Source organism: Aulonocara sp. 'chitande type north' Nkhata Bay, linkage group LG17 (assembly GCF_057382095.1).
Source record: "Aulonocara sp. 'chitande type north' Nkhata Bay isolate Kocher_YH1m ecotype deep benthic linkage group LG17, A_spYH_male_GT1.1, whole genome shotgun sequence".
Classification (NCBI taxonomy): Eukaryota; Metazoa; Chordata; class Actinopteri; order Cichliformes; family Cichlidae; genus Aulonocara; species Aulonocara sp. 'chitande type north' Nkhata Bay.
In genome coordinates, this window is record NC_141360.1 from 42,686,520 (window position 1) to 42,713,755 (window position 27,236).

At 39.2% G+C, this 27,236-nt stretch overlaps 2 protein-coding genes across 6 annotated transcripts; one reads left to right on the forward strand and one right to left on the reverse strand.

Moving 5' to 3' along the window:
- Positions 1-6,287, reverse strand: LOC147310701 (uncharacterized). Of its 3 annotated transcripts, none has more exons than XM_086270017.1 (9): positions 5,891-6,287; positions 4,341-4,649; positions 4,080-4,254; positions 3,892-3,975; positions 3,644-3,789; positions 2,905-3,347; positions 2,663-2,820; positions 2,157-2,326; positions 1-1,979 (listed from the first exon to the last, which is right to left on the reverse strand). In XM_086270017.1, the coding sequence occupies exons 2-6, from the start codon at positions 4,637-4,639 to the stop codon at positions 3,191-3,193; spliced, it is 861 nt and encodes a 286-aa protein (XP_086126143.1). In that variant the 5' UTR covers positions 4,640-4,649; positions 5,891-6,287; the 3' UTR covers positions 1-1,979; positions 2,157-2,326; positions 2,663-2,820; positions 2,905-3,190. The 3 variants fall into 3 exon arrangements, with proteins under 3 accessions (XP_086126143.1, XP_086126140.1, XP_086126142.1); XM_086270014.1 differs by having other exon boundaries at positions 2,157-2,334; XM_086270016.1 differs by lacking the exon at positions 5,891-6,287 and having other exon boundaries at positions 2,157-2,334; positions 4,341-5,055.
- Positions 6,128-26,519, forward strand: LOC147310702 (regulator of telomere elongation helicase 1-like). 3 transcript variants are annotated; one of them, XM_086270012.1, is made up of 29 exons: positions 6,130-6,721; positions 7,980-8,169; positions 9,029-9,122; positions 9,626-9,707; positions 11,116-11,176; positions 11,807-11,882; positions 13,222-13,306; positions 13,473-13,538; positions 14,281-14,437; positions 14,725-14,763; positions 14,853-14,925; positions 15,095-15,192; positions 15,321-15,376; positions 15,618-15,689; positions 15,896-15,977; positions 16,166-16,298; positions 17,713-17,826; positions 18,380-18,420; positions 18,926-19,011; positions 19,806-19,883; positions 20,034-20,111; positions 21,306-21,452; positions 21,590-21,705; positions 21,889-22,012; positions 22,493-22,658; positions 22,942-23,081; positions 24,709-24,916; positions 25,982-26,119; positions 26,236-26,519. In XM_086270012.1, the coding sequence occupies exons 1-29, from the start codon at positions 6,620-6,622 to the stop codon at positions 26,247-26,249; spliced, it is 2,916 nt and encodes a 971-aa protein (XP_086126138.1). In that variant the 5' UTR covers positions 6,130-6,619; the 3' UTR covers positions 26,250-26,519. The 3 variants fall into 3 exon arrangements, with proteins under 3 accessions (XP_086126139.1, XP_086126138.1, XP_086126137.1); XM_086270011.1 differs by having other exon boundaries at positions 6,131-6,721; positions 24,706-24,916; XM_086270013.1 differs by lacking the exons at positions 25,982-26,119; positions 26,236-26,519 and having other exon boundaries at positions 6,128-6,721; positions 24,706-24,942.
- The last annotated feature ends 717 nt before the right edge of the window (positions 26,520-27,236 follow it).

Genomic DNA, 27,236 nt, shown 5'->3' on the forward strand with positions numbered 1-27,236 from the left:
TAAATACAGGGAGTTTATTGAAACACAAAGAACTTCAACAAAGCATAGCATGTTAAACCATGCAATCTGAATGGGAAAAAAAGCCCCCCCCCCCCAAAAAAAAAGTGGCATTTAACATGATGATATTCTATTGCCTTCTGGGGGAGGAGGTGGTGCGCTCTCGTTTTTTCGCCTCTTTGGTGCCGCTCTCCTTCTTCTGTTTATTGTCCTCCTGTAGCTGTAACAAAGAGGGACGAAATAACAAAAAAGAGAAACATATTTGTCAAGTAATTTTACCCCCCCCCCCCCAAAGTGGCATTTAACATGATGATATTCTACTGCCTTCTGGGGGAGGGAAGGAACAGCGGTTTTTCTTTTGAGTTTATATTCAAGTTTTCTCCTTCTTGCCCCCTCTGGTGTACAATTTCTTCCTTTTTCCTGTTTAAAAAGAGTTCATATATTTTGTCATTTGACTGTAAGCAGTGCAAGGAGGAGATGCTCGCTTTTTGCATGACAGTCTGCCACTTCAGCCTTCCCTTTCTTTATAAGGCTGGAAAATACTTCAGACCCCTCCTCAGGCAGTAAGGGGCCTGAGGTGGGGTCTGAACTGTGGGTACCGGTATGAGGAGAGAAGGGGCACAGGACTGGATGGTGGGTTAAGGTTAGGATTTGGTTGGGGGAGGGAATTGCTAAAAGTCCTCATCTCGTCTTCAAATCCCTTCTTTCCTGTATTAATGAGAATCCTGCGACAGTCTGTTCAGACCCCTCCCTGACTGAGGAGGGGTCTGAACCGGGTCGGGTAGAAGCTGGAGTGGAAAATGGGTTAGGGTAGAAAGGGAAGGGTGACAGACAGTCACACAAAAAGCAAGCATCTCCTCCTTGCACTGAAGTGGCTGCAATCAGCTGGAGGTCCAGGCTCCAGTGGATGAGGGTACAGGTACTCAACAGGTACAGGGGGCAGCCACGGCATGTTGGTCATGAACTGTTGAGATGGAGATGAATGGCTGCTGGGGTAAAAACCAAACAACCCAACTATGGAAGGCTCCTCACATACCCTCGAGGATACTGGGCAAACCCCACTCAATGAGGGCACCTCAAGAGCCGAAAGAAACATCCAAAATTATTGTTTTATATTATATTATATTATTTTATATTATATTGTTTTATAAAAAAGCAAGAAAAATCTTTTCATTTCAGACTGTTGAGGCACACTTGGTTGAGTGGAGCTTCAGTGGCACTGTAAACTATCTGAAAACACATTCACTTCAGTAATTATAATCTTTTAAATGGAAGTAGATCAAACAAGCAACAAGAAAAACTACTCTCGTTCAGTGTAACAAAAAGCACTGTAACAGCTTCATATAGCAGAAGCTTCTCCTGACCACTGGAGCATAGCTGATTCTATAATGAACAGAATAAACAATTATTGAAAGAAGAAGAACTTATTTCTGTCCAAAGGACCTACTGAGCATTGGAACTTAAGAAAGGTGAATCACTCCTCCCACTTTTCAAGGCTTATGGGGATGGCTCATTTACACACTGGTTCCACTGTTCTAACATACACATTGCTGCTCTACTAGTCGAGTGAATGTTGTCCTTCTGTGCCGAATATCACAGTAGGAAGTGCAGGAATCTGTTCATCTAAACCTGTAATAAAGTTGTTAAGATCCAACATTGTGGCTTGTTCTTTACAGATAAGGGCCTTAGAAAGATTGCTGACTGCTCTGCCTTTAGTCCCATTTTCAGCTCCATCACTGGTATTCAGTCCAAAGTTATAAAACCAGATTTTCCACAGGGTGCTTTCTCCAACTGGGCCTCACCGGGTGGCAACATTTCGCTCATGGAAATCTGTCGATCTGTACCCCTCTGCTTTATAGGACGGAGGAGTCTGTGCACATAGGAGTCACCGATGATCACAGATATTTTCTTCACATGAAGATTCCAGTCCTGCAGTTTCCTCTGTGTGTTGGGGTCTCTCGTTGGAGTGCAGACCTGTCGTTCTGGTGAGGATGGTGAGGAAGGAAGACAATAAGAGGAGGAGTCCTCTGTTATTCTTGTTTGGAGGCAGGTCTGCACACAAGGTTTCAATCTGTGTAGGTTTGTGAGTGTAACTCAAAGCTGTATTGTTTCAGTGAGGGGTTGACACGGTTATTCAGCTGTGTCGTTTCCCTGCTCACCTGTGGCTGTTGTTCTGGTTTACTGGGTGTGTCACTGCTGGTGTGGTAGCTGGATTCCAGTCTGCTAGCTCGGCTATAACCACCGCCTGGTTCTGGTCCAACGACTTGGGCTGGAGACGGCGGCCCAGGTTCCGTTTCTCCCAGGATGCTGCCATCTCAAAGGGGCCTCTCTAGAAAACTGAAAACAAATTTTAAACTCATACTCTATGCTTTGGTTATAATAGTCATGAAGGATAAAAATTGATCTCTGAGCTGAGTTTTTAGCATCTCCTCAATTAGAGTCTGTGTCCTTCTATTGAGATAGCTGGTTTAATCAAAGTTACTAAATTTGTGGTTATTTTTATTCAGAGATTGATGATAACGGTCTTCTGAAACATTTTTCTGATGATCAACCGCTTTAATAAGTCTGTAAATTTTGCAAACTTTAATAAAAAAAGTGTGGATCATCCGATTGTACTCTATTCCTCCGAGGTTCAGCTCTTTCATTCAGGGTGGATTTTACATACCGTTTGTCTCTGGCCACTCCTCGTTAAAATCTCCGATCTCCACCAGTCTGTACAAGGTAACAGATCATGTTGTTTTTTCATGTTAGGCTTCTTCTGGGTTAGGCCTTCCTGTTGCTCATGGTGGAAGATGGGTGCCTTTGTTGACCTAGGAGGGATAGCTGGAGACAGGTATTCTGAAATTGCCTTCTTTATTTTTTTTAACGCAATTTGAGATGGGCTACGTAAAAGGTATTTGCACATACCAAGGCAACTCTTTGGATTCCCCGTCCATAAACATCCGACAGTTCTGAAACATGGTTTTTTCCACACAGAGGATGGGAGAGGAGGAGGGGTGAGGAGGGGAGAGCTGGATGGGGAGGGTTCTGTGGGTTCATAAAATGGAGGTGGTCTGGTCTGATGGATTCCTCAAGCAAACGTGTCCGGTGGCAGTTTTATTTTCACCTAAATAACATTTGGGTGGGAGGAATCGGATCCACCGCAAGGCTTCTTTTTAAACAATTTTTCCCCGTTGTTGTAGCCGTTAACTTTTTAAGTGTCATGAGGGACTGGTTGTCTTGCATACTGGGCTGCGGAGCAACCCAGGCCTGCAAGATGGCATTGACAGTGGGCTTGTTGGTGTGCCATTTCTCCTTGTCCAAAGCCATCTGCACACGTGCAGGCTGAGGTGGGTAAAAGTATTTTCATTCTGAAATACATACAAAACAAACAAAGCAATGGAACAGAAGAGGCTTCTACTGAGCTTGATGCTGACTCAGCCATAGCATCCCCAGGTTCAGTGCTCAGGTATCTGTGGTTTTTAATGCATGCAAATTAATTAGAGCCAAGAGAGATGAAAAAACCAAAATACAAGGGGCGAACATCTCTGACATACAGCAACATATGTGGCTGACTGTTATGAGTCCAGGGTTAGGGTTTCTCTGTCAGATCAAAGAAACAAATCTTTCTTAATATGCTATTGATCCAGTTAGGTCAAGCACTCACCTCGCTCTCAGGCGTTTTACATCTAATGATGGGTTGGACAGTGGGACCCCACATTCTCCTAGGAAGAACTTGCCCCTGTCATCGCTGCCAGCAATTTGATTTTGCAAGGACACTGGACGGATGTTCCTAAAATAGCAGTCCAACAACTGCAGAGAAAAAAAGGAATCAATGTTAAATATCTCATAAAATCAATTCACAAGGTGCCTATAGAGCAAGAAGAGAGTCGCTGCTGAGAATGAATGACTTACTTGTTCTTCCTGGCTGGTTATCTTCAAGTTACCACTCAGCTCAACACCATCAGCTACTGCTTTCCGCGCCATCCAGTCCTCTACCTGTGTATGTAAAAAAAAAAAGGTGTTGGAGCTTAAAGAAATACAGACTTACATCAGCTGTCATTTCACTTATCGTGCACTTTGGTTGTTGGTGGCGCACTTACACAAAGTTCTTGAACAGCATTTCCTGTCAGTCCATGTTGTAAAATCAGGATGGCCTCGCAGTACTGTCTGAAGGTAGTCATTGCATATGTGGGGATGCAATCACCGCCTGAAAGTCTTGCGTGGAAATATTCAATATCCTTCTTGGCCACGGCAAGAATTTCCTTCTTATCAGACCTATTGCAAATGTGACAGAGGTAAGACATTATTGAAAGTTTGTATGTGTCATCCAATATGTGGAAGTGGCAATAAGGTCATCATACCTCGCTGTTGGCACAACTGTCGAAAACGCTTGGGGACTGTTCGTGATGATAAATCCACGTGTTTGAAGGCGAGTGCAGAGTTTAATGCAAGATTCTTCATCCTTGCAGTACTCCTGGAGCTCTGAGAAGTTCCAGACTCTACCTTCATTAGAAAACAGCTTCTGTGAAGCAATGGCTCTGGAAGCTTCTTCCTCACATTCCTGTGGTGTGCAGTCTTTCAGGCACACTCTGCTCAGGTGTGTGCGAATGGACTGTTGCGGCTTTTTACAAAGCAGGCAGTAGACAATGTTTCTCTCCATCTTGTTTGCACTGTAAATACAAAGAGTGAGAGGCAGAAAGTGAGAGAGAAAAACTGCATATCAATTTAGTTTATTTTGATAGTATGAGAAAACAAACAAAGAACAACAACAATACATCCACACACAAACTTTGCTTCCATCCCACCCCCCCAAAAAAACTTAAAGAAAAAAAAGTTTTAAAACAAGTTTTAAAGTTTAAAAATGAGGAGAATGGCACATGCAAGTTTTACATGTTCAACCTGTCACGGCTGCCGAGGCGAGCCGTGTGGATTTAGAAGGAGGACCCAAGATGCAGGCAGTGGATGAGATACCGGTGGTTTTATTTACAGAGGTGTAGAAGCAAACAAACAGTGGGGCATAACAAACAACTAAAGACACCTAAACTGGGAGAACTAAAATAACAGACCTGGGAGCATATGACAACGGATGATGAATAGCAGAGAGACGCAGACGAGGAACAGGACTCCGTGGAACACAGGGTAACAGACTGACACGGAGTTACACAGACTGACACGGAGGAACACAGACGAACCGGCAACAGGCAGGAGAACACACAGGGCTTAAATACACACACCAGTAATCAGGGGTTGAGAGACAGGAGGGCAACACAGCTGGGAGGAATCTGGGCTGACGGGACAGGGGAAACGTAAACTGATCACACTCACATACGACGCGGACCTTCACAATAAAACAGGAAACTTGCATTAAAATATTCATTAAAATACCTCATTTGTAGATACCATCATTTTGTAGACCGCGGCTGAATACCCGCTAACTAGCTTTAGCATCCAGCTTCACCACGAGACAAAGAAATCACCCAAACACGCATAAATTCCAATCCAGGCAGAGAGACATACGCATAAATAAATCACTTTCAAACCGGGAGACGCTTAATATCCACTAAATAGCTTTAGGTGCCGAACATGACCACGACAGACAAAGAATCACCCAGTCACATGAAAAAAATCGCGATCGCCAAGATACACATACAAAGAAAAAAAATCACTTCGCTTCTTACAAGTTTTAATTACAAACGATACCTCTGGAATAAAGTGACGTCCAAGTGCTAACCACACCATCATTTTGTAGATACCTCATTTGTAGATACCATCATTTTGTAGACCTCGGCTGAATACCCGCTAACTAGCGTTAGCATCTGCCGAACATGACCACGACAAAGAATCACCCAGACACATTAAAAAATCACTTTCAAAGCTAAATTTTAAACCGGAGAGAGAGAGATACACTTACCTTGTCAAACCTTACACTGTTGTTCCGAATACTTCAGAAAATGACGTTCAAATCTCAATTTCAAAACGTAGGAGAGGTGGACAGATGCATGCGGGTCCAGCATACGCTACGGTGTCTTCTAAGGTCAATTTCAAACTGGAGGAGGGGCGGACTGACGCGCGCCGTTGATAGTGTCATCATTACGTTAATCCGAATAGGCCGCACCACTCCCGGCATACCACTAGAATAAAGGAATTATCGGCCCATATTAACGAAAAATAAGTCCAGTGTGAAACAGTCGCTTGGCGAGCGATCGGGTGGTTTAGCGAGTGTCAGCCTCTTAAGTTTAAGACAAGCCCGGCTGCTTTTTAAGCGACGCGGCGCTAGCTACCCAGCTAGCGTCAGTACACAGGAACTACTTCCGGTAGTTATACAAAATAAAAGCGTCCCCCATTATAATCCGCTATAATGCTCTTATTGTGAAGGGCAAGCGGGACGCCATACTTCCGCTGCAAAATGTATTCTAAACGCTTTTAGGTTGTTTTTTTAACTCACTTTATGTGTCTTCCACAATGTTATTTCCCTTTCCTACAGTGTCTGTTACAAATGCTCAGGCAGGACCAATTAAGTAAATTATGGGATTAGTTATCTCGCGACTTCTTGGACAGCCAATAGCGATCGTCCTTACGTAGGCGTTGACAAAACTGGGCGCGATTGGGAACTGCTTTCTACAAATCGTCAGAGGACAGGATGCCTTCGCTGACTCTTAGGGGAGTGACAGTGAATTTCCCCTTTTCTCCGTATGAATCTCAGAAGGCATACATGAACAAAGTAATCGAATGTCTTCAGGAGGTAAGAATCGACTGTCATGTGTATGTCTGTTGATGGAAATGGGGGCAATACCGAGTAGTCATGGCTGCTGGGCTTTGGAGTTGACACATTTCTTGCAAGTATCAGCTCGTCTCACAGCTGCTATCCAGGCTAGATGACTTCTTTTGGTAACATCTGATACACGAGCTCCCTCATGATGCTTCCAGGTGGGGAAATAATAAAAATAGAGCCGATTTTCCAGCTTATTCCCTTCCCGATCGTGCGATTTAACAACCAACAACACATTAAGTGCGAGCCATTGCTGATGCTTTCGCTCCTTCAGCCCTTTGTTTGGCCTGCTAAAATGGCACTTCGGCAGTCACACCCCCTCCCGTGACATCACGCTCCAAAGCCCCATGAAGCCACCATGCTTACCATTTGCCGAAAGACAAGCCGTCTGACGTCTGCTTGTCCAAAATGTAGCTTCACATAATATAATGATAATAATGGGGAAAAAAACATATGACAAAAGAGGCTTCATGTCATTGACCTGTCCTTAGAATTTCTTTACAGTTTCTATGTAATACAATAAATAGCACTCTGCTGACTTGTCTTGGGTTTACCCTGGCTCTTGACAGCTGACAAACAGCTCAAATACCCCCGATGTTTAATCAAGAACTGATTTAAAAATCTGCCTTTTCATGTGTATGAATGATTACAATGTTTTTCAATCATAAAATATTTGCTCTGGCAGTGAAAGCTTACTGAACCTGAACCATCCTTATGTTAGGCTCCCGAGACAGTTTTGCACTAAACATGTGGTTGTGTACTCTCTCTGATAGTTTTTTTCTACTTCTCACCACACTACACATCTGGCCAAAGGTCTGATCAGTTTATGCAATTGCAAGGTGTATATCCACATATCAGCCACAAGTCACAAGAATTTCTACTTCTACAGTGCTGGTCAGAGTTTGATCAAACTTGTACACAATTGTCACCTAATGGATCTTGACACACGCTGTGCTGTTTTATTTATTTATTTATTTTTCACCTTACCTTTTAACTGATCTGTGCAGATATCTGCCCTTTTATGAACCTGATCTGCTAGATATTTCTTTCTGCTAAAAGGGAGATCTTTCTCCACAATGCCAAATCTTTGCTCATAAAAGCGTAGTCTAATACCTGGAAGTCTCTAATATTTTAATGTTGTTACCATCACAATTTGTGTTTTTGGGTTTTCTCCGTTTGTTTTTTATTTTATTTTATTTGATGTATATCTTTACCTGTCTGGTTATTTCAGAAAGTCAATGGGGTTCTGGAGAGCCCAACAGGCACAGGTAAGACTTTGTGCCTGCTGTGTGCCACCCTGGCCTGGAGGGAGAACTTCAAGGACACCATGTCTACCTGTATGATGGCAGAGAGGCTGGGCCAGGAGATGTTTCCAAACACACCTATGTCTTCCTGGGGGACAGCTGACGGTGACAAACCATGTATGTTTGTATCATCTGCAAATCAAGAGTCATTTGTAATTTTACTTGTCAAAGAAGAATAACAGATACATATACAAAAACGCAAAGGATATAAGCTACGAAGACATGCTGTGTGCTTACATCGCTATGCAATAGAAAATGAGCTAGCACTGATTTCTTTATATTTTGATAAATGGTAAATTGACTGCTTCTTCTATAGTGCTTTTCTACTCGTTTTGAGCACTCAAACCACTTTATATTTTGTTAGGAAAATAGGATTTAACGATTCACTCAAACATGTAATGTTTCCAAACATACATGGAAATATTCTACATATTTCAAGACAGCATTTGTACTACTCTAACAAGGTTGTAAGTCAATATTTGGTAGGATGTCCTTCTTCCATTCCCTGTCAAGATGGGTTGTCATCCCCATGTTTCAGCTATGCATTCAAATCGTACAAAGAATGGTTGAGATGTAGGAGGCTGCTCAGCTTGGTGTTCAGGGGCTCCATGAGGTGGTAGCACAGCTAATAGCTGTGGCAGGTGCTCAGTCTCTCGCTTTGGGAAAACAGCTGTTGTAGAAATGTCAATCTGGACAGAAGGCTGATATAGAAGTTTAGAATATACATCATGTTGCAACTTTTGCATATTTATTGCTCAGCTGTTTAATCTGTTCAAACTGTATTGTCTGTGTTCTTTTGGATCATTGCATAAATTCTCAAATTTCTTCAAAGACAGATTTGCGCATATACACTGTTAGTAAATGAGGCCCAATATCCCAGAAGTTTGACTTGATGGTATACTATGTTAAAAAGTGTTCAGTTAATTTTTTTCAGCAACGTATAAAGCCCTAATTGTCTTTTCTTATTGTTGTCAAGCCTACTACACTGATGTCCCCAAGATCATATATGCAACGAGGACACATTCTCAGCTTACACAGGTTATTAATGAGTTAAAGAACACTTCATACAGGTAAGCATTTCTAACTTTTTGATCATGCATGATTGTCTGAATGACAGCTATTCACAATATAAAACAACATTTCTAATAGGTTTTGTGATCATGGTGTAATGAGGACACCAAACCCCTACTGTTAGTATATACTAGGGAGATACAAATTTTAATTACCAGGTTTACAGTATACATTTTAGTATAGCTGAATTTGATCCTGGAATGGTACAATAGCTACCGTTTTTATTTTGTTTTGTTGTGTAATGAGTTCAGTTTCACAAAAAAACACTCAGGCCTGATAACTGAAACCTAATAACAGAATGTATCTGACAAAGTTTAACAGGCTAAAAGATCTCAAAAAGCAACACACAAGTCCCAATTAACCAAATACTACTGGTGCTTTAAAGGGTTATTACATAAGCTATAATCATTTTGAAGTCTTACTGAGTGCAGCACCTTTTGTCTGTTCTGTTTTTTTTGGCTATTTGTGGTAAACCAGTTCTCCCATGTCTCTTTCGATTCAGCCCAAAGGTGTGTGTGATGGGCTCAAGAGAGCAGTTGTGTATTAACCAGGACGTCATGTGTCAGAAGAGCAACCACGTCAAAGTAAGTTATAAAGGCAATATTAGAGATATAAATATAATGGGATGTTTTAACTGCTATGTCTAATGAATTGTTTTAAACACAAAACAGTGAATTTCTTCAAGCTCACTGCTGAAAAAAAGGAGGAAAATCTACTTAAAGTTTGACTACATTCACAAAGAACAAAAATCAGTTGTGCCAACTGTATTCTATTGGACTTCCACTCGAAACAGTAACTTCATCCTTGTTCTGGTCAGCCGCCAACAGTAGCATTATAAAATCAGTTCTCCACCTGCTGCAGGTTCTGGTTGGTGTGGTGCCTTCAGTGTGCATTAGATCTCAGGAACACAAGCACTACTATCGCCCGCTCTAGTTCAAGACGGTGGAGCTTTATTATATCTGAGAGCAAGATGAATTCCTCATTTTTGTGGAAGCAGCTCAATGAAACCAACGGCCACCACACCAGCCCCTTTACATGAATTCCAAATCCTGCTCCTCACATACAAGGTCTTAAATAATCAGGCCCCATCTTATCTTAATGACCTTGTAGTACCATATCACCCTATTAGAGCACTTCGCTCTCGCTCTGCAGGCCTACTTGTTGTTCCTACAGTATTTAAAAGTAGAATGGGAGGCAGAGCCTTCAGTTTTCAGGCCCCTCTTCTGTGGAACCAGCTTCCAGTTTGGATTCAGGAGACGGAGACTATGATCATGCTTAAAACCTTCCTCTTTTCTAAAGCGTATAGTGAGGGCTGGATCAAGTGACCCTGAATCCTCCCTTAGTTATGCTGCAATAGGTGTCTACTGCTTCTACATTTTAAATATTTACAACATTACATCATGACAATTTTCTAATTTTGGTGGGCTCAGGCCATTTGCTAGTAGTTGTCTTTCTACTGCGTGCCAATAGTGCCTCTACCAACTTGTTATACTTGTTCAGTGTCAAACAGGGAAACCTATCCAGGGTAAATTTTCTCAGAGTTTAAAGTAGGCTACTCCTCCACATTCAAACGAGCCAGTTGAGGTGGTTTGGGCATCTTACAAGACCTCACCAGCATGTCAAAAAATAGTTATTACATCTGCAACAAGAGTGTCTCAACCGTGTTTTTCACGTAACAGTCACATGAAGATTCACCTTCCAAGGCCTCCCCCCGCAGGCCCTCTCAGTCCCAAAGGTCAGAGACGGGTCTCCTCTTCTCCAGTGATTTATGGTGCCTGGGTGTGCCAGTCTACATATAACTTGCAATACCTAACTGTGTGTGGAATAAAGCATAAAAGACATATGTGACGCTATCCTTTCTAATGTCTGTATGTGTACTATTAAAAATGAGCCAATGAGCTAGCTGGTGGAAAAAAAATGATAAGTAACGGGTTATGGGTAGATAGTTAGTGATTTTTGTCTTATTGTGGAATCAATTTTTTTGTTTTTCAGGTTCATATGTGCAGAGGAAAAGTTTCCACCAGGTCATGTGTCTACTACAAAAAACTTGAAGGTAATGGTCTAACAGAGTGACTATATCCGTGTAGCATAATAGTCTAGAAAAGCATGTAATTTACCTTTTTTGTTTGTGTTGTACAGACTACATATATCATTCAAATATTATATTATTCAACACTAATAACTTTCTATGTATCGCACAACCTTGGCCTCACGTACTACTGTGAGGAAGTTTGAAGTCCAGGAATGTCCAAAATGTGGATATTAATGAAATGTCTACTGCCTGCTTTTAGTGGCTGTAAAAATTTGAATGAAAATTGTTATGTTGAGAATGTGGTCCATGCATTTGTTACTTCGAGGATAGCAAATTATAATAACTTGTTATGACGCCGTTCTATAACTTATATAAAAATCCCCCATTTGATAGAAAACAGGAAACTTGACACGTGTCATTTTTATACATCTCTCTGTAAATTTTTATCTGCACATATGAATTTGGTTTCTTGTGTATAAAGGACTACTTGTGTTTATATCTGTCTTGCTATAAGAGCTGTGTAACCATCCCAAATTTCTAATTTCTGGGAATATAAAGGTTTAATCTATTCTATTCTATTCCATCAGTGATTTATAGCAATTTATCTTATAAATACTCAATCTTAAGCTTGATCTTCTTTTTTTCTTCTAGAAAAGAGCACTGATAGAGACTTTGTTAGTTCTATCCTTGATGTGGAGGATTTGGTCCAATTTGGCAACAAGCAGAGGTGTGTAATTGATGTGTTCTTTTTTTTTGTAAATTTCTGTTTCACTAATAAGTCTCTGTTCTGCACTTTCTTACTTTGGTAAGAAATAATCAGCATTGGCAGGTGGGTATGTCTCTGTGTGACACCAAAGTATTGTCTTAATAGTAGCTAATGAATCAAATAGTATTTTATTAATCAGTCACTTGATTAGTAGTATCCTCTTTACTTCAGTATAAGATGCTATTTAGCGCTGTCCAGCAAAACCCTTTAAAACTGTAGCCAGTGTGAAACCCCTGTAGGTAATCTATAGATGGGTCACAACTTAAAGTTAAGCTGAACTCTTGATTGGAACAGTGAGGTGACCCAATAAATATGTTACAAAATAGAGGCATTTCATTATAGTGGGTGGAGTGGGTTAAGTGACTTGCAAAATGAATGGGGCTTAACAGATATTTGGTGTTAACCGTTTAGGAATTGCAGCCATTTTTAATGCATCGTCCTCTATTTTTAGCAGTTTAAAAGTAGTTGGATAACTGACTGATAGACAGTTTCATGGCCAGGTAAGGACTGGTCTTTCATCATTTCATGACAAATTAAGCAGAAAAAAGATCTAGAGTTGATCAAAGTGTTGAATTTGTATTTTGTATCAGTTCACTAAAACTTTCAATACAAGGACCAAAGTCATATCAATACAATTGAAGGAGAAACATCATAATGCTGAAAAAACCCAAAGAAATCCATCAGAGGTCGAAAACAAAAATAAATAAGAGTGGTCAAATCAACAATCTAAAAGTACCTGGGTGTACCATAGCCGAAATAATAAAATGGCCACTGACACCTTATATAGGCTACTGATATCAGGACATACGGTGTCCTCACAGTTTATAGAGATCTTCACCCAAACTCCAGCACCCCAACCAATAGAAAGAGGCAAGGTGATTAGTGAGTTCAGGATGAAACCCTCAGCATCCATGAAGACACTAGCAAGATGGGCCACCCGAGATGAGCTGCTTGGGTGACTCAAATACATGATAAGGAATTGTCATGCACAATCCCTCTAGCACACGCACCATTGACATGGCAACTAGCAAAGGCTGGCTTAAAGGACAGCACAGAGGCTCTGATTGTGGCACCACAACAATAGGCCCTAAGCACCACTTCAATAAAGCCAGGAGTCAACCATAGCGCACAGGACCGAAACTGCAGAGTGTGCAATGGCTCCCCGGAGACTATCCAACACACAGTAGCAGGATGTAAGATGTTATATAGGCCTGGCTACACTTAGACCCAGCTATCAGGATGGGTCTGTTTTTGTTTGAAGTTCATGTATTTGATTTCGGATTTGCACATTTTTCCACAGAGTCTGTCCTTACTACCTCTCTCGTTCACTGAAACAAGAAGCAGATGTCATTTTTATGCCATACAACTACCTGCTAGATCCAAAGGTGAGCTCAGTCATCCATCCTCATTACATCTCAGGATGATATATGTGACCATAATTCAGCATTGAAAGAGACTTTAGTGTTATGATTGGCACTGTCATTTCCAATTTCCATGAATCCTAATATTCAACTGCCACTCTCTCGCTCTCTCCGTCTTTCCATTCCACAGAGCCGTAAGGCACTCAGTATCGACCTGAATGGAGCTGTGGTTATCTTTGACGAGGCTCACAATGTGGTATGGTTATATCTTTCCTTTGTTAAATGTATTCACTAAGTAAACTAAATTAAAGCTTCGAAGACCAGAAGTGACCCACTACTAAGGCTTTCAAATTCATTTTAACTTGTATGCCACATAGAGCCTAAATAAAGACCGCTGGGCTGCTCAAACCCTAAGCACATATTAAAACAAATGCTTCCAGATTTTCCTTTTGTTTTAGTGTAGAGAAATACAAGTACATGCACAAATTCACATTAATGAACTATCCTTTTGCAAGCCAGATATTGAACAGCATAGCTTCACAAAAAAATGCATTTTTTAATAAATCCCATGTCATTACTGTGCATTACAAGTGATTGATTACAGTAGATCTACAATTTCACAAAATGCTCAGTGTACAGTATTTAAACATGAACAAATATTTTCTTTTATTAATTAAAGAACCTAAAAAACATAAATTCAAACTCCTGTATGAAATGTACTCTTGGGCATACTAAAGTACTAATGTCATCATCATGCCATAATAGTTGAAGTGAAATGTATTAAAATTTCCAGTTACTTAAGCTTTACAAACAATTTGTAATAAATAAAACACAATGTGGTGCGATCACTATTATTTATAGGCTGATACATATTCCATTTTCAAACATGAAGAGAACGTTTGCAGACCTTTCAATTTGGGGTAGCAATGTTTATATTATATTAGATTAGATAAAACTTTATTAATCCCTCCGGGAAATTTTACTTCTTTTATTTGCAGGAAAAGACATGTGAAGAATCAACATCATTTGATCTCACTCCCTACGATGTAGCCTCAGCCATTAATGCTGTGGACAGGCTGCTTGTGGAGCAGTCTAAAGAAATCAGCCACAGAGACTCTGTGAATGTAGACTTTCATGGAGAAACCTCCGCTTCTGGTAAGAAAACCTACTTGTCTCAATTTCTCAGGTTATATACATGTTTCTAAAAGAGTTTTCCATGGAATATAGTATAGTTATGTATAAATTTCATGGCATTTTGGGCTACTTGTATACTTGTATAAGTTTGGATTTACTTCTACCTTTTAAGTCTTCACTAACTTTATTAGCCTTAGTTTAGCCTTGGCCTTATTAAATTATTAATAGTAATAATTTTTTGTTGTTTTGTAAAGCAAGTAAAGGATTGTCAGCTGCACGTCTTTTAATATTTTCTTTTTTTGTTTTAGGTTTCAAATTAGGTTTGTCCACCATTGCAAAAATCAAACGTAAGTATTTATTAAAGTATTGCGGAGTCAGTCGTCCTGTTGGTTTGTGACAAGAGTTAATTTTCAAAACTTATTTTCTGCTTTAACAGAGATACTACTGGATCTGGAAGCTGCCATTGATGCCTATGATCCAAGTGATCAAGGCATTACCAAACCTGGAATGTAGGTGACAGCATGGTAGAACAAATAAAGTGTGGTCATAGAATGTCTCTGTAGTTAGTACCTTAACCGTAGTGCGGGTTCTCACTTAAAGCTGCTGAGAGAATGATTCTGAATCTTAACTGTTATAATAAACCTAATAAGCACTGCATGTCTCTATGTTGTGTCTTAGCTTCATCTATGAGGTGTTCGAAAAAGCTAATCTGACCTTCAGCAGCAAGACAGCAGTCTATGAAGCTCTGGAGCACATCATTGGATACCTGGCACAACGTAAGGCATCATATTTTGGCTTAGACACATTATCACATCATTTATCATTTGTAACATTGGCTGGTTTTATTATACCGATCAGTGCAACTAATTAACAAATGACCTGTTTGATGCATGTTTCTCCTCAGAGCCAGGAATATTTCTCAATACTAGTGGACTCCAGAAGCTTTCTGATATCATACAGGTACACTTTGTATGGCTATTAAAGAATTTGGTCAATATTAAACTTTTTTTGGGGGGGGGGATTTTTGTCTTTTTGAGTGAAAATTAATATGCATTGGTCCCATATTATTTGTGTGGCCTAACAGATTTGATTGAGGACAGTCAATAAAATTATAGAATTCATTACTCTTCGTTGTATAAAGAGTAGTTATTTAATCACCTTGTGGCATGTTTGAAGGTTCCCCTTTGTTTTGTTATTTTAGCTGGTATTTTGTGGTGAACCGTCAGAAAAGGAGAAACTACACCAGATGGAAACCAACACGGCTCATTTCAAGGTGTGTTCATTAAGTCAATGGAATTTTTTTTTTTTTAATTTTTTTTTTTGGGGGGGGGGGGGATACAATTCGTGTTCATATTGGAACCAGCTAAAAGTAGCATATCTTTGCCACAACTATCACCATTGTTCCGGTATATTAAATTTAAAAAGAAATCTTGGAAATTAAATAACTAATTATGAGCTTCTGTCATTTGTTCGGCTCAGGTTCATATCCATCGGGACACCAGCATTCACTCAAAAAAACATAGTGTTGATATGTGGGCTTCAGGTTCATCAAAAAAGCAAGGTAACGGTGCACAACCTGATGCATTGTTGTGTTACATGGATCCACATTGACAGAATGAATTTTATTAATACCATTTATATATTTCCGCTAGAGTGTGAACCCTGTTAAAAGTTATAGTTTCAATCGTTATTAGTGTATGAAAGATTCGTACTACAGGTAAATGTGATGTGTTTCTCTGGAAATTGCAGGAAATATTCTGAGTTACTGGTGCTTCTCTCCGGCCTTCAGTATGCAAGATCTGGTGAATCAAGGCATTCGCTGCATCATTCTGACAAGTGGTACCCTATCGCCCCTGTCTTCTTTCACATCTGAGATGAGAATGTAAGTTAGCTGTCACTCTGACTGCCCTGCTGCACAATTACATTTTTCCCACACCAGCTTGAGTAGCAACTACTTTAAAATAAAAAAAAATAAAAAAAAACAATCACCTTTATACCTGTTTAGTCTGAACATTGAACAGAAGAATTAAACCCTTTCTACAGTGAACTGCTGTTTGATGTAGAAACTGTTCACTATCTCATAATTTAAATCTTCTGTTCATTATTTGATTTTTCTAGCAATTGAACGATGCTCAACATAAAAGTTAATGATTCATTTTATAGCCAGGAGAACTTGTTTGACATGGTCTATGAATAAATCAGAATGATTCTGACAATACACAGATCTATGTAATCCTCTAACAATTTGTTAGCATCCAAAGGCATTGTCATCTCTGCTATATACAGTGTAGTATATAGCGAGACAAGACGATGAGGCTCCAATTCCATGCAGTGCAAATGACTAACAATAAATATAAGAAGAGTAAGAAACAAATACACACTTTATGACTAAAGTAAAAGGATCAATAACAATTTAAATTTACAAGTTACAGTTGAAAGAGTTAAATTGACCTTGATGGTCAAAGGAGCTTGCAAAGGAAAGCGTCTGGACTTCTTTAAGTTGCTTGAAGACGTTTCACCTCTCATCCGAGAAGCTTCTTCAGTTCTAAGGTCAAATGGTGGAGAGTCCCAGATATAAACCTAGTGGGAGTTTCCCCCCACAGAGGGACAAAAGGACCCCCTGATGATCCTCTAGTCGCCTGAGCCAAGGTGGGAAACTGGGTGTGGGTCCCAATCAGCCAGAGTTTCGGGTGTGTTCATTGTGAAACCTGGCCCCACCTTATCATGCGAATTCCTGAGGTCAGATGGCCCAGGATGTGAGTGGGCGTTAAGGCGTCTGGGAAGGATCTCAAAACTGGATTATAGATGGCAGAGAGTTGGTGTCGTAAACCCCGCCTCTGTTCAAAGATGGTCGCTCACAGTGGACATAGATGGCTTCTTTCACTCCTCTTTCAAACCATCTGTCCTCTCTGTCCAAAATGTGAACATTGGCATCCTCGAAAGAGAATGCCAATTGACCTTGATGTTATTTAAAGTGACGAGTGTAGCAGCTTGTAAATATGGGCAGGATTCTTGAGAGTGGAGTTAGTCAGTATGACACATGCCGATGAATTTGCGGCATTTTATCTTTACATTTTCAAAAAATTCTGTCTAATACATCTAACATATATGGTTTTCTGTAAGTGTAATGCTTTTTGAAAATGTTGTAACCTCCAATTTTTCTGTCCTTCACTGAATAGAAATTCATCATGAAGTATCATATGAAGTAGCATTACTACTAAACTTTTGTTTGCTGCATGGACAGCGGGGTAAACCTAAAACTTGATCACAGTGAGTTTCTGCTCCTCCTCTTACAGAGAATTCCCAGTATGTCTGGAGAACAGCCATGTGATTGAGCGCGACCAGATCTTTGTGGGCGTCATTGCACAAGGCCCAGATGGAGTGCCCTTAAGTTCAGCGTTTGATCGAAGGTCAGTATTCTTTTTTTAGCATATGATTACTTTCTAACAGGTCACTTTGGAAATTTGCAGTTGTTTGAAATGAAATATGTTTTGCCATATGCCTAAATACAAATTAAGGTGCATGGCAAAACTTATAATTTGCTCATTTATTTGCTAGTTTTTCTGACTTCTGGAGTCAATTATCGTTGTGTAACGATATTTTTTTCTCATGTTTTGATTTATTATAAAGTCAAGTTAAATCCTTTTATGTGTATGTAAGACTTTAGTTAATTTTTATATAATACTAATTCAAGAAAACAGTCTTTTCTATGCACTTTGTATTGCAAGATAAGTATTAGAAAGAACACCCCACCAATCATACTGTTTTATATTCTGCACTCCAGATGGATTGAGTGCGTTAAAATATTTTTCATGTTAATTGTGAGGACTGCCTTAACGCGTTTAAGCCTGTTAACGCCAGATTAACGTGTGAACGCTGACAGAACTAATATATACCTACATTGGTTCTGACTGTGAAGTTTTTACTTGATTGCTAAACTCAAACTTTAAATTTCTGTCACAGGTTTGTTCCTGAAAACATGGCATCTTTAGGCAACACTGTTGGTAAGATCACAATATACAGTATTGAAATTGCTTGGTTTTGCTGTTTCTAAGGAGATTTTTTTTTCTTACTGACATCAGCAACACTGTTAACTTAATGCTCTGATCTTCATGGTTATTTCATATTGCTTATTATCTTTTTCATTAAGTGATGACGTACCTGAACCCAGTTTCCGGGCCCAAACTACTCTGCATTTATTGAGGCTGTTGTGTTTTTAACACATTTTAAGGCTTTTATCTTGTTCTATTCAATCTGAACAAGCCCATTTTAAAAAAAAAAAGTTAGCGTCCATCCTTCGGCTGTATGTTGTAATGTTTTTTTTTAGAAATCTCTCGATCAGAACATGGCGTACTATGTTTAGGTGGAAACTAGCAAGCTAACTCTCTGCTAACTTTTAACTCTGTTAAATTTCATAAATTCTATTTTCACAGATGCCTGGATTTTAAACTTAATTGTTACCTTGGTTTTGATTGTGATACAGTTTTGTAACCTGTGTTCTTTTCTCAGCCAACCTGAGTCGTCTGGTTCCTCATGGACTCTTAGTATTTTTCCCTTCCTTTCCTTCAATGGAAAAAACATTGGAATTCTGGAGGGTAAGTGTAATTCAGCAGAATCACCTGTGGAAAACCATAAGGGTTTGGGTTTTTTTTTTTTTTTTTTTTTTAGCTTTTCTAGTCACTTTTATGTTTTGTGTTCTCTTTCTCCATGAATTATATTTTGTATTGTCTAGCAAATTAGAAATACATTTAATGGAAATTTAATATACAGACAACTCTGCTATTGTTTCCAGTGGATGATGGGCCATGCAGACGAGCTTTTGCAACAGTCGTATACGGATCGAATGGCCCGGAGCAATGGGCCAGACACCCTTCTCAAAGTCCACAAAACTTCTCAAAGTTTTGTGGACTTCTAACTATACCCTTACGTTCACGTGGTCTGTCCAGCATTCTCCCTGGTAACCCTGTCCCGGGTAGTAGGAACTGTTCCTTTGACGTTCTATTACCAGGGGCCTTTTAAATCGCTCTTTGTGTGGCCCCTCAACCAGGACCAGTTTGCCATGGGTGACCCTACCACGGGGCAAATAGCCCCCTCACAATTTAGCCTCTGGGATACCTGGGACATACAAACCCCTCCACAACGATAAGCTGGTGGGGCGGGGAGCCATCAGGGTGCGTAAGGGTACAGTGTGCATATTTTAAAAAATAGTAAAGATATCAAAATATAAATGTAATAATTAAAAGTAAAAAGCCTTTTAACCAGTATGAACTCATTTCTTTCTTTCTTTCTTTTTAAGTGAGGTACTCCACAGTCAATTTAATCATTTATAACAATCTAAGATGTTACTGTATAAAGTAATTTCCTGCGTGTGTATATGTGTTATCACCAGGCTACTGGACATGCAAACCGCATTGAGAAGTTAAAGCCCATGTTTGTTGAACCTACAGAGAAGGGCACCTTTAATGAAGTTAGTATTTATTTATATTTTAGGTGTCTTATCACTCGGCTGTGAACCCCTCTTTAAACATTTCACATCTGAAGAAATATCCTAAGCTTTTTATAGTTATAAAAATCTAAAGATTTGAAAGAAATTGAGCTTCTTTCTGTCTATTCCTAGGTCATTGATGGTTATTACACCAAAGTCAATGATCCCCGATCCAAAGGAGGAGCCTTCTTTGGTGTGTGTCGAGGGAAGGTGAGGAGGCTGTCCATGGACTCTGCAAAAGTCCTACAATGTTTTCTGTTGTCATGTTTCAGCTCCAACTTTTGCTGTATAGTGTGGGTATACAGTTGTGATCAGAAGTTTACATACAATCATCATGATCATGAATGTTCGTACAAATCATCCATCTGTACCATACTTGATAGTTGGTGCAGTGTTGTTAGGTGTTAAGCCCTCACTTTTACTCGTCCAAACACACCTTGTAATTGTGGACAACAACTCGATCATTGTTTTTCTCGGTCCAAAAAACTGTTCTCCAGAAATCATTTGGCTTATCTATGTGGACACCTGCAAATGTTGTAGTTGTTGATATCCTAGAGTCCCCCCCTTCAGAGCATGGTAAAGTAGTGAGTCATTTGAATATCTTGTATTTAATTGAAGTTGTTTGAACTAATGATCTTGGAATTGCAGTTCAGAATGGTTCCAAGAGACCTTCCCAATTTACATAAACTGAGTTCCTTGGACTTTCATGTTGTTCTGAATATTTGTCCTTTTTATGCTTGCAAAGAGAAACTTCCAGCTGTAATAAATCACAATCACTGATGAGTTTAATGGCCTTGACCTCATCAATTTGAAAGACAAAGACCTTATGAAAGATTTAAGTGGATGTCTGTTGATATTTGAGTTTATTATATGCCTTTGACCCTGTGCGATTAATATAAAATCTCAATTAATTTAAAGTAGTGCATCCAATAATGTTCAAGTCATAATAGATGAATGCTGTAAAACCATTTCAACCTGGAAAAAGAGCAGTTGAAAGAAATCATTAGAAGCCCAAAATAATCATGACATTCATACCCATGATGAGTGTTCATAAACTTCTGATCACAATTGTATATGATATTCAAAGGACATGTCATATCTTTGGTACCCTTGTCCTCTTGTGTCAACATCAGGCAATTTTTTTTCTTTTGTTTACAAGTGTATTACCATACAATGTTTTGGGAATGACTGTTCATTTTTGTGACATGAATATCTCTCTTTGTTAACCGTTTTATGCTGTTTTTCCATTTTGCAACCTACCTCTTTTTCTATGATGGCTGTGACTAATTGGATAAACATTTAAGAAAACGTAGATATGGAGTTAGGATTCTCTTTCATTTTAATGTAGGGTTACACAAAAACTTTCTCTCAAAGCTGCTATGTAATTATATCTTCTTGTCTTAGGCGAGCGAGGGTCTGGATTTTGCAGACATGTTTGGTCGGGGTGTCATCATTACTGGCCTTCCTTTCCCTCCAAAAAAAGACCCTCGCGTTGTCCTGAAAATGCAATTTTTGGATGAGATGAATCAAAAGAATTCTGTAGGGCAAAAGGTGAAAGAAAATCAACAAAATTAACTATTGAGGTACACTAAAGGATTGCTTGGTCGTATAACGGTAGTTGGATTTCTGTGTGTGTGTGTGTGTGTGTGTGTGTGTGTGTGTGTGTGTGTGTGTATGTGTGTGAACAGTACTTATCAGGGCAAGACTGGTACAGACAGCAGGCTTTCAGAGCTGTGAATCAGGCCATTGGTAGAGTGATTCGTCACAAGGAAGACTATGGAGCGATCTTCTTGTGTGATCAGAGGTCAGATATAGACCACGTTTACTTAATTAAGTAACATCATACAAGAGGGAACATTCTCCACTATACCAGACAGTGTCTCCGAAGCTTCACATTTAAAAAATTCTCAATTAAGTGCTTAGTTCACCTTATTAATTGAAAATGTAAAAAAGTATTCTTAAACTAAAATGAAAAGTTTCCCAACAGATTTAAAAATGCTGATACCCGGGCCATGCTTCCATCATGGGTGAGGTCTTATGTGCGCCTCTATGACACCTTTGGCAATGTCGTCCGTGATGTCTCTCAGTTCTTCAGGACTGCACAAAAAATGGTGGGTAGTCGCACCTGCACAGTTCATACAATGCTGCAAATTCTTTCATTATTCAGTTTTGTTAAGGAACCAGCTAATAGTACTGTTGGTAATCCGGATTTGTGGGTAGGTTTTTTAAGCTCTGAAAAGATAGGAAACTTGAGTTGTGATTTAAAACAAAAAAAATCCAGAGTAGTTAAAAATGTGAATATTTACCTTGAGTATTTTCATTAATGTCTATGGCACTATTTATCTCGCCAAAATATACTTTTAATGAACTTTGATTTCTAGTTTTTTCTGCCAGTTTTTTTATAATAAAGTTAGAGTTATGGGTTTTTGTAACACCATGCCAACCTTTGTTGTCGGATTCTTTTAATAATAAATATCGGCTAACATATCATATCATTGCATGTGCAGTAAAATGTGTAGACGCTTTTATGAAAGTTGTTTGCAGGTCAGTTGGTCAGCTTCTACTGACAGTGTGTGCATTAAACATTTAAGAGGCCTGTGGTTGGGAAGAAGGCTCCAGCACACAACCACGAGACTGAGTGTTCACGAGACACTCAGTCCTCCAGTTCCACTTCTCGCCGCTACTTGCAAACTTCTCACACCCAGAAGGCCAAGGTGTTGGACACATACCTTCCCAGCTTGAAGAGGAGGAGACTCAGTTAGTACAATGGATGTGGTTTGATGTTTTGCTATGTTTCGTTTTAGCATATTAAAGATCAAGGTGTGCTTTTGCTATACCAGATATATTTCACTAGAATGTCTTTACAATTCATTGAGTTTAAATGGAGAAAAACTACATTAGAAACAATGAGTTCAATAATAAATGGTATAAATTGAAGTGACTAAAAGCCAGTTAAACCGAAACCTACAGAAATGCAAATATTAGTTTTAAAATGTACAGCTGCCCCAATGTGAGTCCTTGATTATTTTTTTGTGATCAGATGAGAAGAATGGAGCCAATGACATGGCCAATTTCCTTAATCAGTATGAGGTGCTGCACAATAACAGGAGACCACTCAACTTGCTGGATGCTTTGGAGCAAGCCAGCAATACCATTGAAGAGGACATGCGAGAGCAAAAGGTAGATCATTTTCTGACATTGTCACAGTGTAAGAAGTACTAATTCACATCATGAGTAACAGACAAAGTGTGTGAGTAATTGTGTGTGTGTGTGTCTGTGTGTATGTGTGAGGGGGGATTACTATAGATTTTGAAGAGGATGAAAATTGGAAAGGCAGTTGGTACAAATGACATACCTGTGGAGGTATGGAGATGTATAGGAGGGAGAGCAGTGAAAATTTAACCAGATTGTTTAACATAGTCTTGGAAAGTGAGAGTATCGCTCAGAGAAGAAGGATATTGGTACAGTTATTTAGGATGTGCAGAACTATAGTAACTACAGCAGGATAAAGTAGATGAGATATACCAGCAGCTAAGGAAGATATATATTCTTGGTGCATATATACCAATGTGTTTCAGGTATGCTAAGGCACGAAAACTAGATTTGTTTTTTGCATTGAGTGTTAACAGAGAAGTATGCCAGTATGGTATAACGTTATAACCATTTTCCTAATATTGTGTTGGTTGTCCTTACTTTCCGAAACAGTCCAAAAGACCTCTGAAGGTCGTCTGGGTTATCTGGCACCAATATGTTTGCAGCCAGAGTTGTGTTCCTCAAAACATTTTTGAACGTATTTTACATTATCTTGCTTAGCCATCATGGAATACTATTTCCATGAAAGGGTGTGCATGATCTGCAACAATGTTTATGCAAAATTTACATCTCAAAGTAACATCCAAGTAATGATCATCTTCTACTGTGGCTCCATTGAAAGTGTGCTCACATGCTGCATCTGTTTATGGTTCTCTAGCTGCACCATGCCACACAAAAAGGCATTTGAGAGGGTCATTAATATGACCCAAAAAAATAATTCAATTCTAATTACCTATTATTGGCAGTGGACAGGGCTTAGCATGATCACCCTGACTGGTCTGAAGCTATGTAGCCCCATACTTATATGTGATCCACTCTGTATTCTGACAGATTTCTATCAGAATCAACCAAGACTTTTTTAGCAGTTTTAGCCACAGTCGCTTTTTTTGATTAGTACACATAGGCCAGTTTTTACTCATTAGTGAGCCTTGGCCACCCATGACCCTGTCGCTGGTTCACACACTTTCTTTCTTGAACCACTTTTGATAGATACTGACCATTGCAAACTGGAAATTAATATAAACCAAGACAGGTACCATGATGAAGAGAGAATCAATCTTCTTCACTTCAGCTGTTAGGGTTCATAATGTTAAGCCTAATCTGGTATATAGAGAAGGTCAGAAGTATTCGCATTGTGTCTTTTTGGACCTCACATGGTAGCATGCCAAGAAAGGAAATATGGTACTGCAGAAATAAGTCAGAGTAAGAGCCAGATACATGAGTAGGTGTGCAGTAGGAATGACAGATGGGGATCTGATCTGGGCCACTTTTGTTTGCAGTACTAATGGTTGACAGATGAGGTCAGGCAGTAGTCTCCATGGACTGTGATGTTCTCAGACAACATTGTGAATTGTAGTGAGAGATGTAAGCACGTGGAAGACAGTCTTGAGAGCTGGAAGTATACTTAGTTTTTGATTGATTTCTGTACTTGTAAAATAGTGGTAAAAAAGTTTATGCTGCTCAGATTTTGTTTCTTCTAATGTCATTGAAGAAGCTGGGTGTCCCTGAGGATTTGTCTCAAGAACGTAAACCCAGCAGGGCTAAGACATTCCTGGCGGACATGAAGAAGTCCCTGAGTGAGGTCTGCTGTCACCGCATCATACGGGCGCTGCACACCTACAAAAAGACTGATGACCTGAATCACCTGCTGACTGAAACCGCATTTTTAGGCAAAGACACTAATACTCAGAATCTCCTACATGGTAAATCTTCTGCTGTCATAAATTAATAGCTGCAAAAATACCTCACTTGGTTAACACTGAGACTTTAAGAATGACAATATACTCACTGGAGGCATGAGAGTACGCTCTCTCACCTACATCTATGAAGTATACCTGCTTTGCACAGGTCTGAACTCGGAACACGTTTTCTAGATTTACGAGTAGTTCATATTACTCTCTAGGTAAAATGTGTCTAACCAATTCACTTATTTACAAATCCATTAAAGTCATTATCTTTTTTTCAACTCTTTCAAATTGAATGAAATATTTTAAATTATTATTTTTTTAATATTAATTTGTTTATTTAAAATCTCACGCCAGCAAAATAGTTGAAATATGTGCAGAATGCATTGACTTATTGAAACAAGCAGGGATTTTGATTTTCAACTTGGTCATGCACAGTACAAAATTGTAAAAGTTGTGTTTTGTCCAAATGGTAAAGATGAAATGAGCTTTAATTCAAGATAGAGAGAGAACTCTTTATTGTAATTGCACATTCATACCTATCACAATAGTAAAACAAAATAGAAAAATTTCCCACGTCGGCACTACAAACCAGGATAATTGTTAACATGGATTGTTTTTAATAACTGGGTAAAAATCTCTTGCAGTCAGTGATTTCCTAAATTGTCCCATCAACATCACCATATTTAATTTCAGCCTTCATACATGTTGACCATGGCTTGCCCACCTCAACTTGGATGAACTGGCATGTTTGGATACAGTGCAGATCATAGTTGGTCAATATGAATTTCCACTCTTTTCTTAAATTGATTTCTCTACCATAATATGTATACGTAATGAAACTATGTACTGTGGATAGGATCATTGCGTTCTTTGTAGTTTGCCCAGTTTTTCACAATAGCTTAGGAACCCCTCAACCAATGTTACTTTTAAAAAACTGAATATACCTGTATTCATTATCAGACATTTACACAATACTAATAACAATGTCAAAGTCATAATTTCGCACCAATATAACAGTGTGTTAGTGGAATATTGCTAAAACAGTTTGTAGTTGATTGCTATTGCTGCCTTGTGTCACAGGCCTCTACCACTTTGTTCGCCCACACCACAAAAAGAGGTTTGATGAAAATTGCCAGAAGATGGCAAGGCAGGGCTGTGGATACAAACCTGATCACACTCTGTCCAAGGATAGGAAGAATACAGTAATGCTGCAGAACGGTAAGAAACATTATCTGATATTTACTTAGTGCTCTTGTGCGAACAGATCAAGTTAAATTTTAGTTAAATGCCTGCTGTGGATGTCATATTATAGTTTGTGGTGTATCTACTCACAGACAAGTCCAAGTAGTTTGGAGATGACATTTGGGTGGAAGATGTCAGACTGGCGTATCACCTCTTCCAGGATGTCTCCTATTCCAGCAGAGAAGATGACTTGTCATTTGAGGACAACTTTACAAAAATGTTTTCAACGTTCAATAAAATAAACCAGCCATTCAGTGACTCCCGTACCTCAGCTTGGCTTCAGAGTTGTGTTCTTATGAACGTATGTATGTATATGTGGACAGTGATTGTGGAGAAGTGTTCTGGCAAATTGGAAAGACAATTAAAATTACAAAAAGCCAAACAGACAAAAGCTGTCTTGGAATCAACATTCAAAACATGATCACTACTGTATAAAAAAAAAGGTCCATAAATTACAAATGAATATGTTGCTTAACTGTAAACTGTAATCTCAGGTAACAAGGCAATTCAAGTGGCTTTTATTTTAATTTCAACCATGTATAGTGTTACAGTACAGAGTGAAGTGAGACAGCGTTCCTCTGAGACCCTGGTGCTACATACGACATATAACGGACAAACACAGGACTACTAACATCAGTCATAGTAAATGTTCTGTAAGAAAGATTGCCAACTCTAACTACATAAACCTGTAGTGGACATTTCAGTTAAGTAATTATATAATCTACACATTAAGGCCACTATTCAGCATCAACATGGACTGTCAACTTACAACATGAAGCATGTAGAGGTGAGCACTATTGCTGTTTTTCTAGCAATTTATATAGATCCAGCCAAGTGCTGCCTTTTGGTGGTTGCATTGTGCATAAGCAGCATGACCCTATAGAAAACAAGACGAAAGGAAAGCTTTGTACAATGTCATCACTCTGAGATGGACATCAAAAGTTTCCACGAGGACTCTGTGCCTCCCTGGACTACTTCAAGCACAAAAACAAGAAGGGCTGGAGATGTGTCAAACCTCAACATATTAACCAAAGGAAGAGCAGGGAAAGAAGAACTAAGTAAAATCACAGGGGGACCCTGAGAGCTTCAAAAG

Coding starts and splice junctions, on each gene's coding strand:
- LOC147310701 (XM_086270017.1), bottom strand. CDS start 4,639: ATGGAGAGAAACATTGTCTACTGCCTGCTTTGTAAAAAGCCGCAACAG. Junction 3,976..4,079: donor ATGCTGTTCAAGAACTTTGT/GTAAGTGCGCCA, acceptor TTACATACACAG/GTAGAGGACTGGATGGCGCG. Junction 3,790..3,891: donor TAACCAGCCAGGAAGAACAA/GTAAGTCATTCA, acceptor TTTTCTCTGCAG/TTGTTGGACTGCTATTTTAG.
- LOC147310702 (XM_086270011.1), top strand. CDS start 6,620: ATGCCTTCGCTGACTCTTAGGGGAGTGACAGTGAATTTCCCCTTTTCT. Junction 17,827..18,379: donor AGTTCAGCGTTTGATCGAAG/GTCAGTATTCTT, acceptor TTTCTGTCACAG/GTTTGTTCCTGAAAACATGG. Junction 21,706..21,888: donor ATCTTCTTGTGTGATCAGAG/GTCAGATATAGA, acceptor GTTTCCCAACAG/ATTTAAAAATGCTGATACCC.